Raw genomic sequence first — 17,809 nt, 5'->3', positions numbered from 1 at the left:
TCACTCTCTCTGCCAACAACTTCCTCCTAACATCCAGCCTAGACCTCCCCTGACACAACTTGAGATTGTGTCCCCTTGTTCTGTTGCTGGTTGCCTGGCAGAAGAGACCAACCCCCACCTGGCTACAGCCTCCCTTCAGGTAGTTGTAGACAGCAATGAGCTCTGCCCTGAGCCTCCTCTTCTGCAGGCTGCACCCCCCCAGCTCCCTCAGCCTCTCCTCACAGGGCTGTGTTCCAGGCCACTCACCAGTTCTGTTGCCCTTCTCTGGAGATGTTCCAGTATCTCAGCATCTCTCCAGCTTCCAAGGCAGCGTTGAGTATCTTTCTATAGTTTTTACAAGCAGTTTTGTGTGTTGGATGCAGAAGTCTGCTTAGAAGGCAAACAGAAATTGGTTGTGGAGTTGAGAGAGATTTAAAAAAACTTCAAACATTTCTCCTTTTATGTCCAAGTATAATTGGAGGGAAGGTGGGGATGGTATTGGTTGTTTTTTGGGGGGTTGTTTTTTCATGTTTTTCCTTTTTTGAGGTGCAGGTTGAGGGGGTGGATGTGTCTGTGAAGGTGAAAGAAGGGTTGATGGCACCTTCATAAAAGACATGTACAGTCCTGAGCAGATAAGAGAGAATGAAAAAAGTTCATTTCTGACAAAATATAGAGTCTTTCTTATTAATTTTTCATCTTCAGTGAACTAGGACAGCAAGAGAGTGCAGTGTCCTCCTGTTCCAGGAATTTCACTTAATGCCTTGCATACTGATATATGACTGACCCATTATGCTGAAACATCTGTCTTACGCTCAAACATAGATATATTTTATACTTGCAGGTTCGGGAGCAGGACTGTAAGGGAAGTGTGTCTTCCATAAAGGTTGAGGTGGGTGATTCTCCCCCTCTACTCTGCTCTGGTGAGACTCCATCTGGAGTACTGCAGCCAGTTCTGCAGCCACTATTATAAGAAGGATGTGGAGATGCTGCAGTGTGTCCAGAGAAGGGCCCCGAGGATGCTCAGAGGGCTGCAGCAGCTCTGCTATGAGGACAGACTGAAAGAGTTGGGGCTGTTCAGTCTGGAGAAGAGGAGGTTCCCAGGTGACCTTGTTGTGGCCTTCCACTATCTGAAGGGGGCCTACAAAAAATCTGGGGAGGGACTTTTCAGGCTCTCAGGGAGTGACAGGACTGGGGGGAATGGAGTAAAGCTGGAGGTGGTGAGAGTCAGGCAGGACGTGAGGAGGAAGTTCTTCACCATGAGAATGGTGAGAGCCTGGACTGGGTTGCCCAGGGAGGTGGTTGAGGCCCCATGGCTGGAGGTGTTTAAGGCCAGGCTGGATGAGGCTGTGGGTGGCCAGGCTGCTCTAGAGTAGGGTGTCCCTGCCCATAGCAGGGGGTTTGGAACTAGAATCACAGAATCAACCAGGTTGGAAAAAACTCCAAGATCATCCAGTCTAACCTAGCATCCAGCCCTATCCCATCAACCAGACCATGGCACTAAGTGCCTCATCCAGTCTTTTTTTTTTAACACCTCCAGTGATGGTGACTCCACCACCTCCCTGGGCAGCCCATTCCAATGGCAAATCTAGATGATCTAGAAAAAAACCTAAATGATCCTTGTGGTCCCCTCCAACACTGACTGATTCTATAATAAAGGTTAAGTAACTTTCAGGTATAACAGAGTATTTCAGAGAAATATAAAAGCATACAGGTTAATTCAAATACATACACTTGAAATCTGCAAACACATTACTCTTACTGCAAAGGACCAAACATTTTGGAATTTGAACTAAACCAAAGAGTTACTTCAGTTGAATTATGGTTTCAATAAACAATTTCAACAATTATGATTATTTTAAAGCTTAAAATTCTTTCATAAATGGGCTCATATACTAAGGTACATCACTTAATTTGTAGGAAAATAAAAATGTCACACACATTTAATGCATCTTCCATGCCAATTTTTTAAGTTAACTATGTATCTGTCCAGCACTTTTGTTCTTTACACAGTAATACAAGCATACAATGATCATTTCATAGAATCAACCAGGTTGGAAGCACCCAGCCCGAGCCAATCAACTAGACCATGGTACTTAGTGCCCATCCAGACTTTTCTTGAATAGCTCCAGGGATGGTGACTCCACCACCTCCCTGGGCAGCCCATTCCAATGCCAATCACTCTCTCTGGCAACAACTTCCTCCTAACATCCAGCCTAGACCTCCCCTGGCACGACTTGAGACTGTGTCCCCTTGTTCTGTTGCTGGTTGTCTGGGAGAAGAGACCAACCCCCACCTGGCTTCAGCCTCCCTTCAGGTAGTTGTAGACAGCAATGAGGTCACCCCTGAGCCTCCTCCTCTCCAGGCTAAATGACCCCAGCTCCCTCAGCCTGTCCTCACAGGGCTCTATTCCAGGCCTCTGACCAGCTTCACTGCCTTTCTCTGGACATGTTCCAGCATCTCAACATCTGCCCAGGCAACTCAAAAGAGACTGACAAGCCCCCATGTAGCTGGAATTTTCCAAACTCTAGAGAACCTCCTCTCATCAGGACAACATAAGCACTCCATTTCACACTGATATCACATTGTCACATTCTAGATAAGTCATACAGCCATTTTTGACCTAGATGTCTAAAACTCATTGCACCATCACTCAAGTGCTTTCCCCCATAACTTATGCAGCCATTACATGCTTATCTGTGTATGTTTCACACAATAACAACACAAAGACTAAAGCATGTGCATAAAAAGTTTATTCTTTTGGCTTGTTAGCAATGTAGTTAGTTTTGGTAAAACAAATTTCTGCATGCAGTTCACCATTACACTGTGAGCCAATAGTTTCTGGAAAAGCAAGAGCCCATCCGTATTCTACTTCTTTTATAAGAGATATGAAGTGCTCCACTGCCCAGTGCACAAGTTCCCTGTTCATTCTCATGAAGAAAGATTTTGAGTAACAGATTACATTTAAAGCTCTTCTACTGCAGCATGAATCCAAGAGAAGCTGACAGAGGGGAGAAAATGTGACTAACATTACCCTGAAAATTGACAGGTGGGATTCTAATTTCAAAAGAAACCCTTCCATCTTGTTTCACAGACAAAGATCTGCTTACTGATCAGTAAAAGAACTGCACTGTCCATTGCTTTGAAAATGATTCCTTATCAAAACTTGGTTCATGTAATTAGCAGAAAATTGCAATTACCAATTCATACTGCAATTACAGTCTCACAGGATGTTAGGGGTTGGAAGGGACCCAAGGAGATCATCGAGTTCAACCCCTCTGCCAGAGCAGGACCACACAACCTAGCACATGTCACACAGGAACACATCCAAACAGGCCTTGAAAGTCTCCAGGGAAAAAGACTCCATAACTATTCTGGGGAGCCTGTTCCAGTGCTCTGGGACCCTTACAGTAAAGAAGTTCCCCCTTCTGTTGAGGTGGAACCTCTTGTGCTGCAACTTACACCCATTGCTCCTTGTCCTATCACAGGGAGCAAGTGAGCAGAACCTGTCTCCCCACTTCTGACAAGACCTCAGATACTTATTCACATTTACCAAATCCCCTCTCAGTCTTCTCTTCTCCAGACTAAAAAGTCCCAAGTCTCTCAGCCTCTCCTCACAAGCCATGCCCTCCAGTCCCTTCATCATCCTCGTAGCCCTCTTACCAATTACCAATTCATTCCAGATCTTCGGTTTCCCAATGGCAAAGTGTCACAGACAGCAATAAAAGTCATTCGTGAGAAGGTTATGTGTAGATTCCTATAATAAGTAGGAAATGTTATAAAATAAAACTGTTTTCAAAATAACAAGATCAATATATATATATATGTGTTATAAAAGTCTTCTTTCTAGCCCCATATTTATGCAAAATATTTATCCTGTGCAGCCTGGTTAATTAGTGCATATTTGCTGATAACAAAACTGAGACAAAACAACATTTGTAAGAACAGCAAACTGTTGCTTCCTGGTCTGAGGAATGATGGCCTCAATGAATAGTTGCTTTGCTTTTTTACCACTCAAATTTTTCCCATCTTAGGCTTTAATAGCAGTAGGATAATTAGCAGCAAGCATGCATCAGTCAAAGCTTCCCAATTATTTGGAGTATTACAGAATATATTATCTATTGAAATCTTATAATCTACACATACCAGGGTACATGTGTGACTCAATAAATACAGTACTCAGGCCATTATCTCTGTTCAAACAGGTACTACTGCATAAAACAATTGATTCAATAACATAGGATATTTTACTTACAAATATGCTGGCAGTCTTGATGATAAAAATCAGTAAATCATTTCAACTACAATGCAAGACAATGCTGCTTTAAATACACCCTTTTGGTCCTCTCAGCTTGCTATGGAAGATTGTATTACAGTGGAAACCTGACTAAAGTGCCATAGGATGCCAAACAACACCTTTGGGGCAGGTATTTTGAGTCTCTGGCCTGCCTCACCCTTCCAATACATGCAAATTTAGCTCTGAGGTCTACATTAAGGTACTATTTATCCCAAAGGTACTTTGTTATCAACTTATGCATGTAGAGCTGATTATTTTTCTGAATAGGATATATTAATGGGAAATAAGAAGTGGAGGAACAGACTTTGGAATGAAATATGGAAGCCACGTGTGAAATTACAGGATATACAGTTAAAAAAACACCACCACTTTTTTTTTACTTCAGTAATTCCCTGCAGGCAGGATTTGGCGTTGTATCTCTTCAGTGGAAAGAACTGCTTAAATGTCTCTGGAATTATGAGATACTTTGGACTCTGAAACTATTTTTTTTTTTTCATAGTTCCATGTTTTTTCAGGACAGAAGTTGTGCGTGTAGCATCATTTATTTATTTTACTGAAATGGGTCAGTAATGTAACGACCTGAAATGGACAGCATCATAAATTAAGAATCACTGGAAAAATATGAAATAAATGTATTAAAACTATGAAGCTAAACTACCAACCTCTTTTCTGTGAAAATCACTCCTTTGCTCTGTTTCCTGATAAATTCTCTACCTATATTCTGGGGTTTTGCTATCAGCTGTTGTTGATTTCATCTAGATCCTGAGGTTCAATAATCTGCAGTCTTGGTTTTCTGCTTTAAGAAGTGGCTCAAAGAGAACTAATGTTCACATTGTGATGTCCTGACCAAGTATTCACAACAGTTGTGTTCCCTCTGCAAGGGTATTAAGGTTTCTTTCTCAGCACAGCAGAATGACACATAACAGTATGTGAACTAAAACAAACGAGATCAGGGAAAGAATTGCAACACACAGAACATATATAGGAGAGGAAACATACAACATGGATATGCTTATTCCACAAAAATTAAGACTTATTAGGACTGGTCATTTTGCACTCCATTAAAGGATTCCTACAGTCCAAGTAGAAATTTTGTGTCTACTCTTAATTAGTGCCAGCTGATAATAAAAATGATTCTGCAAGGTTATTTCCCCGCTACAAAGTCTGCTAGTGAAGAGTCATTGTCTTGGTACAGGCACTGACAGTAGCAGTGGGTAACCAGGTAAAACTGACTTTGGCATAATCCTCCAATAAGAATGCTATTGATAAAAATGCCACCTTCAGGCTTGTCAACATCCACCATAGACAATCTCTGGCTTCTACTTTTTATTTCCTTTTCTGTCTTTCCCCTTCTCTTCTTTCTCTGATTTGTCATCCTCGTATTTTTCTTTTTCAGGTTTTGTTACACTGTCATAAGAAGGTGGAGATGTGGTGGGTGCAGATACATCCATCTTCTCTGGAGGTGAGTTTTCACTTAGCTTACCAATAAACATATCTTTTCTCATGAGCAGATCAACCCCATCTTTCTGATACATAAACGAAAGTTTCTTGACCGATTGTCTTAGAAGATGACGTCTGTAAGCACGCTGAATGATAGTAGCAGACAATTCCTCCTGCTTCCGTTTCAGTGTGGTTGTAATTGGTTCATAGGAGACTTTGGAAGGATTGGCTGCCATAAACCGATCTTCCATCTGAACTCTAAGGGTATCCATCTCATCATTTTCCCCCAGAACACGCTTTGTGAAAGCAAACAAGATGTCAAGGCAGTGAATTCTGTCACCGCTTACCATGGGCAGATCCATTGCAATAAGTTGAATTGTATTTGGTTTTGGTATGTTAAGAGGAGGTTCCAGAGAAGCTGCAAAATCAGAGAGTTTGCTGTATTCTATGAATTGTGTTGCACCTGGATCATATTTTTCCCAGACCTCATAGAACATCTCAAAGTCATCCTCGCTCAAGGGCTCAGCACTTTCTTCAGTTGCAACACTGAAGTTCTCCAAAATCACAGCAATGTACATGTTCACCACTACCAGAAATGATATGATAATGTAGCTGACAAAGAAGAAAATCCCAACGGAAGGGTTGCCACAGTCACCTTTCACAGAACTCCCCGGATGAACTTTGTTAGGGTCACAGTCTGGCTCCCCACTGTTAAGAATTGGAGCTAGCAAACTATTCCAGCCAGCAGATGTGGTAATCTGGAACAGGCAGATCATGCTGTTGCCAAACGTCTCAAAGTTGAACATGTCATCAATCCCAACTTCCTTCTTAACATAGGCGAAGTTGGACATGCCAAATATGGCATAGATAAACATGACCAGGAAGAGCAGCAGCCCAATGTTGAACAGGGCAGGAAGAGACATCATCAAGGCAAACAGCAGAGTGCGGATGCCCTTAGCGCCTTTAATGAGGCGCAGGATGCGACCTATTCTGGCAAGTCGCACGACTCTGAAGAGAGTGGGGGACACAAAGTACTTTTCAATCACTTTAGCTAGAAACATACCTGTGAAACACAAAAATACAATTAAAAGGGCAACAATTGATCACAGATTACATTTTTCACAACAAAGAACTGTGGAATTAACAAAACCTGTGGAATTAACAAACATATATCATTAGAGATAAATTTTATCTGCTACAGGTAATTTTACCTATTTTCACAGCACTCCTAAAGAGGGGGGGAAAAAGAGTATTGCAATTGATATAGACCTGGCCAGCCTGATCTAGGGTAGGGTGTTTCTGCCCATGGCAGGGGGTTTGGAACTAGAATCATGGAATCAACCAGCTTGGAGGAGACCTCCAAGATCAGCCAGTACAACCTAGCACTCAGCCCTACCCAATCAACCAGACCATGGCACTAAGTGCCTCAGCCAGACTTTGCTTGAACACCTCCAGGGAATGGTGACTCCACCACCTCCCTGGGCAGCCCATTCCAATGCCAATCACTCTCTCCGGCAACAACTTCCTCCTAACATCCAGCCTAGACTTCCCCCAGCACAACTTGAGACTGTGTCTCCTCGTTCTGTTGCTGGTTGCCTGGCAGAAGAGACCAACCCCCACCTGGCTACAGCCTCCCTTCAGGTAGTTGTAGACAGCAATGAGGTCACCCCTGAGCCTTCTCCTCTTCAGGATAAACAACCCCAGCTCCCTCAGCCTCTCCTCATAGGGTTTGTGTTTCAGGCCCTTCAACAGCCTTGTTGCCCTTCTCTGGACACTTTCCAGCACCTCAAGATGATCCTTGTGGTCCCTTCCAACCCTGACTGATTCTACGAAATAAACATACATTCTATGAAATTCTATTCAGAAAGTTGCTACTCTGAAGTGCCTTTTCACTTCCTAAATAATCAGGGGAAATTAAAATTGCTTCCTCTAATCTTTAAAGCTTCACAGAGGAAAACCACATAACACATATCTGACCACATTTAACAGAAGAATTTCTTACCTACTATTGAAAGAATAACAACCACAAAATCAAAAATATTCCAGCCAATGGTGAAGTAATAATAACGGAGTGAGAACAGTTTGAAGACACATTCTCCAGTGAAAAGGACAACAAAGACCAAGTTAATCCAGTATAAAATATTTCGCATCAGTTCACCCTGGTCATCTGTTTCTATCATCATGGTGACCATGTTAAGACAGATCAGAACCATAATGATGATGTCAAATGCTTGCTTTGTTACAATATCAAACACCAGACCTTGCAATTTGTTCTGAGGGAAGAAAAAAGAAAAGGTGATAGTATCTTGTACATAGTGAACATCCTATTCCTCCCTCCCATTTCCTCCTTTCTCCACCAAAATACAGAAGCAAGCAAAAGGCTGACAAATCTAAGGACACCACTGTCCAGTAACTTTGTTTGCCAGATCTAAATGTTACCCTCAAAACCCAACAGGCTTCTTCAGATTCTTTGATTCTCTACTTCTCCAGGCATAACAAATACAAGAGATTTCTCCTGCAGAATAGAAGTATGTGCGTGTTTCAACTCAGAGCAAAGAGCTAATGTGAATCAGGCTTAAAGCATTTTAGAGTTAAGCAAGGTATGTTTTGATAGTAAACTACTGCTGCAACCTCCCAAAAGCAGATGGTACAACAACAGCACACTTTCATACCGCTGGTCTAGGTATAGGTTTTTGTGGTTTCTTGGATCCCAGCTTCTTCATTGCATTGTAGTATTTCTTCTGCTCTTCTGTCATGAAAATGTCTTGACCTCCAAGGTAAAATAACAAAAGTAAAACTGATTACAGCCAAGCTTTTAAATCCATTAATCCACAGCATTGAGACTGTGGGTTTTATGAATCCTGTACTAATTCTAATACATTGTTACCAAACCTAAAATATCACAATTGTGTCCAAAATCATTAAAATACATTTAAAACCCCAAGGAACAGGTAAAACCCACCAAAAAAAAATCTATCAATTTGTTATTAAAAACACCAACAAGCCATACCTGATTAATTATGTACAAAAAAAATGCCTTGTAAAATACACATTCCAGTGATACTCTGTGCTAGTTTGAAGTTAGTTAGAATGTTTTAGTGAAAAGAACTAGATTACAGGCTGTGAAAGAGAAACAATGGTGATGTCTACTTCACTCATAGGCTTGCTGAGAGGTATAAGAGCAAGAATCCAAACAAAGGTAAGGAAGTCGCTCTTTGTGTAGGCTGTGGGCTGCATTTCTCCTCTAACCTCACCTACCATCTCTCTGATTAATCCACTTGCTTCCTAACCCCCCTGGCCAACCCTCCATTCTTCCTTTGGCAGAAGGCAATGCCTAGGGTAAGGTTGAGAGGTGGGAGAAGGTGGAAGGGTGATTGAGAACCCCTCCTGAGGACTCAGGTTTCTGGGAGGGCTGTTGTGCTTCTGTATTACCTTTTACCTGGTATATTTCTCTATATAACTGTATATATATTGTAAATATCTGCTTGTGTATTGTGTTAAGCTGTAAATATAAAGCCTTATTCAACTTCCAGAGCTGCTGAGTCTAGTCTGGGTGATTCACAAAGTGTGGGGGGGTGGATAACACAAACTCCACACTGTAAGTCAAGTAACCAGAGGCAAAAATAAGGACAACCCATCCCTGATTAATTCAATTAAATGTGTGCCCCAAAAATGCCTTGTAAAATACACATCCCACTGATACTTATAAATCTAACATCACAAACTTCACACTGTAAGTGAAGTAACCAGTAGTAAAAATAAGGACAACCCATACCTGATTAATTCAATTAAATGTGTGCCAAAAAAATGCCTTGTAAAATACACATCCCACTGATACTTACAAATCTAACATCACAAACTCCACACTGTAAGTCAAGTAAGCAGAAATAAAAAACAAGCTTAAAGGTTCAAAGGCAGAAAGATGCCTTCAGGGGAACCACATGAAGAAAAAGAAGTAACTGGTGTTATTTTTCAGGGTGCATAGTGCTCCACAGTAATAATTCCGCAGTCTATGTGATGTCTGAGAATCCCTCTGCATTGCACAGTGATCATTAGAAGTACAGTTGTACACTGGGTTTTCTTGCCTGAATAGAAGGATAGTGATTTGAATAGGAGGGTATCTGTGCTAGTTTGAAGCTAGCTGGGATATTTTAGTAAGAGGAATTAGATTATAGGCTGTGAAAAGGAAATAATGGTTATGTCTACTTCACTCATAGGCTTGCTAATTTGCTACGTGAAGCTAAAGAACAGCATGCACATACAATTTCCCCCAGATTAATTGTTTGTCCTTTGTGAAAGCTGCAGTATCTGAATTTCTTGGTGACAGCTCTGACAGTAACAAATGTACAAGGGGCATGTACCACCCTGAGAGAAAAAGCCCTTTAGCAGTAACCCTTCTCTGCCTTGACTCATAATGACCGCACTAGACAGTGCCTGTCAAATGAATGTAATAGAATTTGTAATCACCTCATTACTGAGTAAAGTCACCTTATTACCTACAGAATGCCAATAGTATGCATATAAGTGTTGAGAAAATGAAACATGTGATACTTATCTTCTTTTTTTGTTGGTTGAAGTTATCTATGATGACACCAATAAATAAGTTTAGAGTGAAAAAGGATCCAAAGATGATAAAGGCAACAAAGTAAAGATACATGTACAGGTTGTCCTCGTACTTGGGCTGCTCCCCTGCCTATGTAACAAAGAAAAACAGCAATACATCACAACTAACAGTTAAGACAAATGACAGAATACCAAACAGGAGGAGAAGCTGCATCCTAACTGGACAGCAGTTCCTTGAAAAAGGGGGTAACGCTGGCTGCTTTGAAGCAAATCTACTCTGCCCTGGTGAGACCTCTTCTTGAATACTGCCTTCAGTTTTGGGCTCCCCAATTTAAGAAGGACAGGGATCTGCTGGAGAGGCTCCAGCAGAGGGCTATGAAGATGATTAGGGGACTGGAGGACATGATTTATGAGGAGAGGCTGAGGGACCTGGGGCTCTTTAGTCTGGAGAAGACTGAGAAGGGATTTAATAAATGCTTATAAACATCCAAGGGCTGGTCAGGAGCAGGGGGACAGGCTCTGCTCACTTGCTCCCTGGGACAGGACAAGGACAATGGGTGTAAGTTGCAGCACAAGAGGTTCCACCTCAACACAAGGGGAAACTTCTTTAAGGGTCCCAGAGCACTGGAACAGGCTCCCCAGGGAGGCTGTGGAGTCTCCTTCCCTGGAGACTTTCAAGGCCTGTCTGGATGCTTTCCTCTGTGCTAGATTGCGTGGTCCTGCTCTGGCAGGGAGGTTGGACTCATTGATCTCTTCGGGTCCCTTCCAATCCCTAATATCCTGTGATACTGTAATATCCTGCAACTGCCTTATCTTTGAACTTTAAAATCCATTCAGTACAGGTGTCTGTAATTGCACACACAGACTTGGCATCCCTTCCCTTTTTTTCTTCCAATTTCTCTCTAGTGACATTTGCTGTTTCAGGTAATTCCTATGAAACAGGACAGAAATGTGCAAATCTGAAAGGCAATTCAGTTCCTATGAACTTCCTGCAAATCAGGAGCTGAACAGAGCAGAGATGCAAATACCAGTATTAAGAGAACAGACAAAATCCAGTCATTCTATTTTTCAACACTGCTGGAGTTTTGGATTAGCTATTGCATGTGAAGTCACTTGATTATTCGGGTTATATTTTGGAGAATCTGGACAATTCTACTTCCTAATCTGTACTATGACATACATTAATAGGAAATCAGATTTCATTAGCTTTGTTACTTATATATGGCTTATTAAATTAGTGATACTTTATGTAGCTCTACTGCTAGAACTTTTTCCCCCTCCTTATTAGAAGTATTGCACTTAACTCATTTAGAGGCATAGATTTATATGGAAATGCATAAAGAATAATAATGTAAAACCTTGACATTTTACTTCAACTGTCATTCGGAAAGCATCACATGAATCAGACATTTGTTTTCACTCATATTGAACTCACTTCTCTAGAATCAACTGCAGCATACATGATCTCCATCCATCCTTTAAAGGTTGCCTAAAAACAAAGTTTGTTAGTATTTTGTATCAGATCTCTGATTTTGCAAACACTCTAAATAAAACACTGTCTTCTACAAGGTATTTACACTCACAACAAATGACTACTGAAAGTCTGGTAAGACAGAAGTGAACTATGCACAGGAACCAATTTACTGTGGTATACTTCTCCTCAATACTTAAACACTGAAGAACTTCTAATCTTCAGACAATGTCACATAAACTGTGTGAGATGAGTTATAGTCAATGTTTGAGCATGACAGAAGGACTGCAATTCATAACAAGGCTCTCAGTTCTTCCAGACAACCAAAAGACCAGAGGAGGACTCCAAAAATGAGCCACTGTAGGTTGCCATTTTTCAAACAGAGAATGTTCACTAGTATTCTGAAGACCTTCACTGCAGGGCTGTTCTAAACCCATTCATCCTCCAGTTGAAATTGAGGATTGCCCTAGCCCTCATGCAAGTCCTTGCACGTATCCTTGTTGAACTTTATGAGCTTCTCATGGGCCCACTGCCCAAACCTGCCAAAGACCCTCAGGATAGCATCCAATCCCTCTAAACATATTGGCCCTACCACTCATCTTGGTGTCATCTGCAAACTGCTGAGAGTGCACTCAATCCCACTATCTATTAAATAGACCCAGTGCAGACCCTTGAGAGACACCATTTATTACTGCTTTCCACTTAGACATCAGGTCACTGGCTGCAAGTCTTTGGACACAGATATCCAGTCAATTCCATATCTTTCTAGGGGGGCTTCCATCAAATCAACTCCTGTAAACTATGATGCTAAGTAAAATCAAAGTATGAATGGTATGTTTACTGGAAACATTACATAGCTTAACCATTCCATGCAAGATATGTTTGCAAATGCTGAAAGCACTGCTGTCCTCCACACCACCAAATCATGCAATTCTCTTGTGCTGTTTGGCAATAACTACTGTCACTCCCTGAAGCAATCCAACAGTACCTTGCTAGCACAATTCTACCTACTAAATACTACCAGCTGAAGGTGTTTTAAAGATAGAACAACTACCAAGTGCTAATGAGGACAAACCTTTTCCCTGGAAGCAGTTTGTCAAGCAAACTCAATTAGGAATACATGTTCCTGTAATGTTGGCTGAGATTTACAGATGCTACCCCTGAAAAAAGACTTGTGCTTAGAAACCTAACACTAGCAAATTCTGCACCTGCTCAGCCAGAGTTTAATAACAAGCTGAAAAAAAAATTTCAGAGAAAAAAAAAATCACTTGAAAACATTGAATAATGACTGGAGTGAGATTAGTAAGAATAGTAAAAAGGTAATGAAAAGGAAGAAAAAGTAAATTTAAACTGTTTTCCTAAATCAGGAACTGTCTCTCTTTTTGTTTGAATATCAGATGAGCCCTAAAATGTACCCCAAATTCCTCTCTTCTCCCTCTCACTCCATGGGTTTGAATGGGAGAAGAAAGGCATGAAAATCTCCTTCCCCCCCTGCCCTGCAGGCTTGAAGGGGGGCAGCAAAAGGTGCCTTTCTGCACGTGGGCTGACCCATGTATAAGCCCGCACTGGAACAGGGCTGGTGGTTGGCTGGGTTTTCGCACCCAGTATAAATGGTAAATGGACACTTTGTCTAGAAAAAGGATAACCAGAGCATGGGTTCCTGCCTTAAGGGTTCCCACCTTGAGAGTTCCTGTCTTGAGAGTCCCCTGACACTGCAGAGGACAGGTTCCTGTTGCGACTGGACTGTCACCACTTTTGGACGGCTCTTACCTTTTGTATGGCTCTTAGTTTTATCTTGTTCCTGCTTTTGGACAGTTCTCCCCTCTTCTGCACCCTTCTGTGCCAACTGGCTGGCTTGGCAAGCCCTGGGGTCCTTTGAGAGAGAGCTGGTGGCATCTGGACCACTCCCTCTCTCAGACCCTATCAGTAGCCAACTTCCAGGATGCCTCCCAGTCTGGGGCACCCTAGCAGTTTTGGCTCTCCCCTGCCACTGTGAAGGCAGCATCGTTCCATGACCATCTCACTTGGGAACAAGTGCTTAAGACCCTTCCGAGTTTGGCGGCTCTGTGACTCGCCTAAGGACTTCTGCGGCATGGATCCCTATTACTGGATATTGCCTGCAATGTCAGAAGGCTGCTCCTGCAGGACCTGCTGTTCCCTTAATCTTCTGCTCAGCCTTATTAATAGTGGGGTAAAGCTGTGTTTATAGCTTAGCCTTTGCCATTTCCTGACTTCCTAAATTTATCTATAATATCCTTTTGGAAGAAATCCTCAAGCAGACTGAATCTGTTAATAAACTAAACTAATTTTTGTATATAGTTTTTTGGGGGCAAGGTTCCAGGAAAACAAAATAATTCTCTTTCTTATAATTCCTGACTCAGCCATGTTAATTCCCTGCCTCCACAACAACTAGCATGGTCAAAACTAAGTCAACATGCCTTAACAGAGCAGGCAAATAAAAGAAAATGAATCCTAGTTGTATTTAGAAAAATATATTTTGGTAGAACATGAGATGGTTCTACCACTGGGTACCATTAGACATTCCTCCTGCTCCAAAATGGCCATTGAATGTACCAGAATTTTACTGTAGTATTAATTAACTTCACAGAACAGAACTATAAAATCAAATCCATGAAGAGATTGTAAAATAACACCAAGAACTACAGAATTATTTGTCACTGCTACAAAGCTTAAAGCTGGAGAATGAACTGATCAAAATGTATACACTTACTACTTGAAGCAGAGAAAGGTAACCAGCTCCAACATTATCAAAGTTTACTTTTACATTTTGCCACCGGACATCCGCAGCAGAGGTCATAAGACTTTTGCACATAGTTGCATTATTGACTTCCTCTGGTGTGAACTGCTCACCAGTTGTGGTGTTAACACAGTGATAGAACTTGCCAGCAAACAGATTCACCCCCATGATGCTGAAAATCAGCCAGAATGTAAGGCAGACCAGAAGTACATTCATAATGGATGGGATCGCCCCAGTAAGAGCATTGACAACCACCTAGTATATAAACAGAGGAAAAATAAAAGTATATAAACACAGAGGAAAAAAAGGATATAAACACAGAGGAAAAAAAAAACACTTTTAAAAAGGAAGGTGTAAAATAGTGATAGATAATTACTTTTTTTTTTCAAATACAGAAAAAAGACTTCATGTCAAATATTAAAACACACTGAAGTGATTAAAATAGAAAGCAAATAGCAGATATAACAAAAGCAAACATTGTTAGCCTTGAAAACAAGACATGGTCCTCCATAGTTTTATAATTAGGCATATTTTAATGGTTTCATTTATTTTTTTTACACACTATTTCTTTTATTCTTACCCTCATGCCTTCAAAGCGTGACAAAGCTCTTAGAGGTCTCAAAGCTCTCAATGTTCGGAGGGATTTAATTGCACTGAGTTCTGAGAAACCGAGGGCGTGAGCTACTAAACTAACCAAGGAGACCTAGAGTAGGCAAAAGAATTTCAGTTATTATTAGTTTTAATGGCATCACAATAGAAATATAATGCCTTCAGGGAAAAAAACTTTAGAACAGAACAGAATAGAATCAACCAGGTTGGAAGAGACCTCCAAGATCATCCAGTCTAACCTACCTTTCTCCTCACATCCAGGCTATCCTTTGTCCTCACATCCGGTCTGAACTTACCCATCTCCAGCTTCAATCCATTCCCTCTAGTCCTGTCACTACCTGATTCAACCAGGTTGGAAGAGACCTCCAAGATCAGCCAGTCCAACCTAGCACCCAAGCCCTAACCAATCAACCAGACCAAGGCACTAAGTGCCTCATCCAGGCTTTGCTTGAACACCTCCAGGGACAGAGACTCCACCACCTCCTTGAGCAGCCACATTCCAATTGCAAATCACTCTCTCTGGGAAGAACGTCCTCCTAACATCCAGCCTAGACCTCCCCTGGCACAACTTGAGACTGTGTCCCCTTGTTCTGTTGCTGGTTGCCTGGCAGAAGAGACCAACCCCACCTGGCTACAGACTCCCTTCAGGTAGTTGTAGACAGCAATGAGGTCACCCCTGAGCCTGCTCTTTTCCAGATTCTACCCCCTCCCTGGGCATCCTATCATGTATAGGTGTTTGTGTGTGTACATACATATATTTATATACATCTCTCTCTCTCTCTCTATATATATATATTAAAAATACATATAGACATAATAATATATATAGATATATATTTAAATATATATAAATATAAATCTTGATATTATATATATATATTATATATATATTTATATATATATATGTGTATGTGTATATATATATGTTTTTACATATATATATATATATGTATGTATTCAACTGGAGTTAAAGACATCTGTCCAAACAACAGAAACAGGCTACTTGGAAAGTATAGTACCTACATCAACAATCAGGAAGTCCAGCCAGCACCAAGCATTGGTAAAATATGTCTGAAAACCATAGGCCACCCATTTCAAGACCATTTCCAGAATAAAGATGTAAGTGAAGATTTTATCAGCATATTCCAATATGACTTTTACAGTCTTGCGCTGTTCGATATAGATGTCTTCAAAAGCCTGTGAAGAATGAGTTAGAATCAGAGAATCAACCAGGTTGGAAGAGACCTCCAAGATCAGCCAGGCCAACCTAGCACCCAGCCCTATCCAGTCAACTAGGCCATGGCACTAAGTGCCTCAGCCAGGCTTTTCTTGAACACCTCCAGGGACAGTGACTCCACCACCTCCCTGGGCAGCCCATTCCAATGCCAATCACTCTCTCTGCCAACAACTTCCTCCTAACATCCAGCCTAGGCCTCTCCTGCCACAACTTGAGACTGTGTCCCCTTGTTCTGTTGCTGGTTGCCTGAGAGAAGAGAACAACTTCTGTGGAAGTCAGATATTTCCATAGGTCTTTTCAAACTACCGTAGCCAAAAGAACTGAATTAAAAATGCCAAATTGAAATCAATTTCAAATTGAGGTGTTTTACATCTGGTGAGAAGCCAGCATCAGCTGAGATTACAATTGCATTCTTCATGCATTTTAGATTTTATCATTGTCTGAAGCTGGTCAAAAGGTTTTTTAGAAACCTCAATAACTCTCAACACAGAATTAGAGTTTGTCACCTTGAAAAGCCCAGTCAGAAGGCAGTCTCCCAATGATAATAGATTCAATTAACAACAGAGAATTATGAGCTACGCTGACCAAGTATTATGCAGCTACGAGATCAATAATGGGTGTTGGTGGCAAGGTTTTAGCTGCATAAGGCTAAAGGGGTGGCCACTGTGAGAAGGTAAAGGGATACCTTGTGCCAGGTTCCCAGTGACCTACCACAGGAAGGTCAGTCCCTCAGTGAAGCTTGTGATGCCTCCTGAATCACTTATTAGATTAAGGGCAAAATACCACGGGGCAATGTGAGGATTAAAGCATAAGTGAGGGAAAGCACCCTGAAAGAAACTGAGAACATCATTAATCAAGTATCTGTACTGACTCTGGGGACAATTTAAAGTAGTACCTTTGTTCCAGTTATTGTATACAATACAATTTGAGTAATATTTACAATTTCTTAAACAAGATTTATGTGTTCCTTTTCCTCAGCATTCACACACACACACACATCACCTTGAATTCTTCAAAAATTCACCTGCTGAATGTCATTTGACTGCAGAATTTTAATGACTTACTGCATATGCACTGCACAAAATACTCTGGGGATTTAGTTCTAAGCTCTGTTTAAAGCCAGCTTTGTGTGGGTTCCTTGGTGGTGGTGTTTGGCTTTTTATTCTTTATCAACACAGATGCATTCTGACACTAGAGTTGATCAATCATTTTTCACTGGTACTGTGCCTATGGGTGCAAGCTCTGCTTACAAGGGCTCCACTGCTGAGAAGAATCATGAAGACAATGAATGTTTCAAACCAGTTGTGTTCCACTATCTTGTAGCAGGTTTTTCGAAGGTTCCACCAGACTCTTCCTTTTGCGCTTTCCATGCTGCCACTGCAGCATTTAAACTTCTGTGTACAGCCTAACGACACAAACAATGACAAAACTGTTACCCAGGAGAATTTTCATTATCCT

The 17,809-nt window shown here is 41.3% G+C and overlaps 1 protein-coding gene and 1 long non-coding RNA gene across 9 annotated transcripts in view; one reads left to right on the top strand and one right to left on the bottom strand.

The window, feature by feature from the left end:
- The window catches only part of LOC135186224 (uncharacterized), a 119,764-nt gene that overhangs the window by 35,521 nt on the left and 66,434 nt on the right, over window positions 1-17,809 (top strand). For all 8 annotated transcript variants that reach the window (XR_010306780.1, XR_010306772.1, XR_010306776.1 and 5 more), the window contains exon 2: window positions 5,670-5,735. This is a non-coding gene — a long non-coding RNA (uncharacterized LOC135186224). The remainder of the gene's footprint in view (window positions 1-5,669; window positions 5,736-17,809) is intronic.
- Window positions 2,712-17,809, bottom strand: part of LOC135186220 (sodium channel protein type 2 subunit alpha-like) — a 56,125-nt gene continuing 41,027 nt past the window's right edge. The window contains exons 18-27 of the mRNA XM_064163786.1: window positions 17,602-17,756; window positions 16,138-16,311; window positions 15,086-15,208; window positions 14,479-14,760; window positions 11,712-11,765; window positions 10,269-10,406; window positions 8,386-8,490; window positions 7,716-7,986; window positions 4,936-6,776; window positions 2,712-3,733 (exon numbers count right to left, since the gene is read on the bottom strand). Coding sequence (XP_064019856.1) covers window positions 5,593-6,776; window positions 7,716-7,986; window positions 8,386-8,490; window positions 10,269-10,406; window positions 11,712-11,765; window positions 14,479-14,760; window positions 15,086-15,208; window positions 16,138-16,311; window positions 17,602-17,756 — 2,486 coding nt within the window. The 3' untranslated portion in view covers window positions 2,712-3,733; window positions 4,936-5,592. The remainder of the gene's footprint in view (window positions 3,734-4,935; window positions 6,777-7,715; window positions 7,987-8,385; window positions 8,491-10,268; window positions 10,407-11,711; window positions 11,766-14,478; window positions 14,761-15,085; window positions 15,209-16,137; window positions 16,312-17,601; window positions 17,757-17,809) is intronic.

The sequence above is a fragment of the Pogoniulus pusillus genome, chromosome 2 (genome assembly GCF_015220805.1).
Source record: "Pogoniulus pusillus isolate bPogPus1 chromosome 2, bPogPus1.pri, whole genome shotgun sequence".
In the NCBI taxonomy this organism is placed as follows: domain Eukaryota; kingdom Metazoa; phylum Chordata; class Aves; order Piciformes; family Lybiidae; genus Pogoniulus; species Pogoniulus pusillus.
This window is presented reverse-complemented; position numbering and strand designations above follow the sequence as displayed.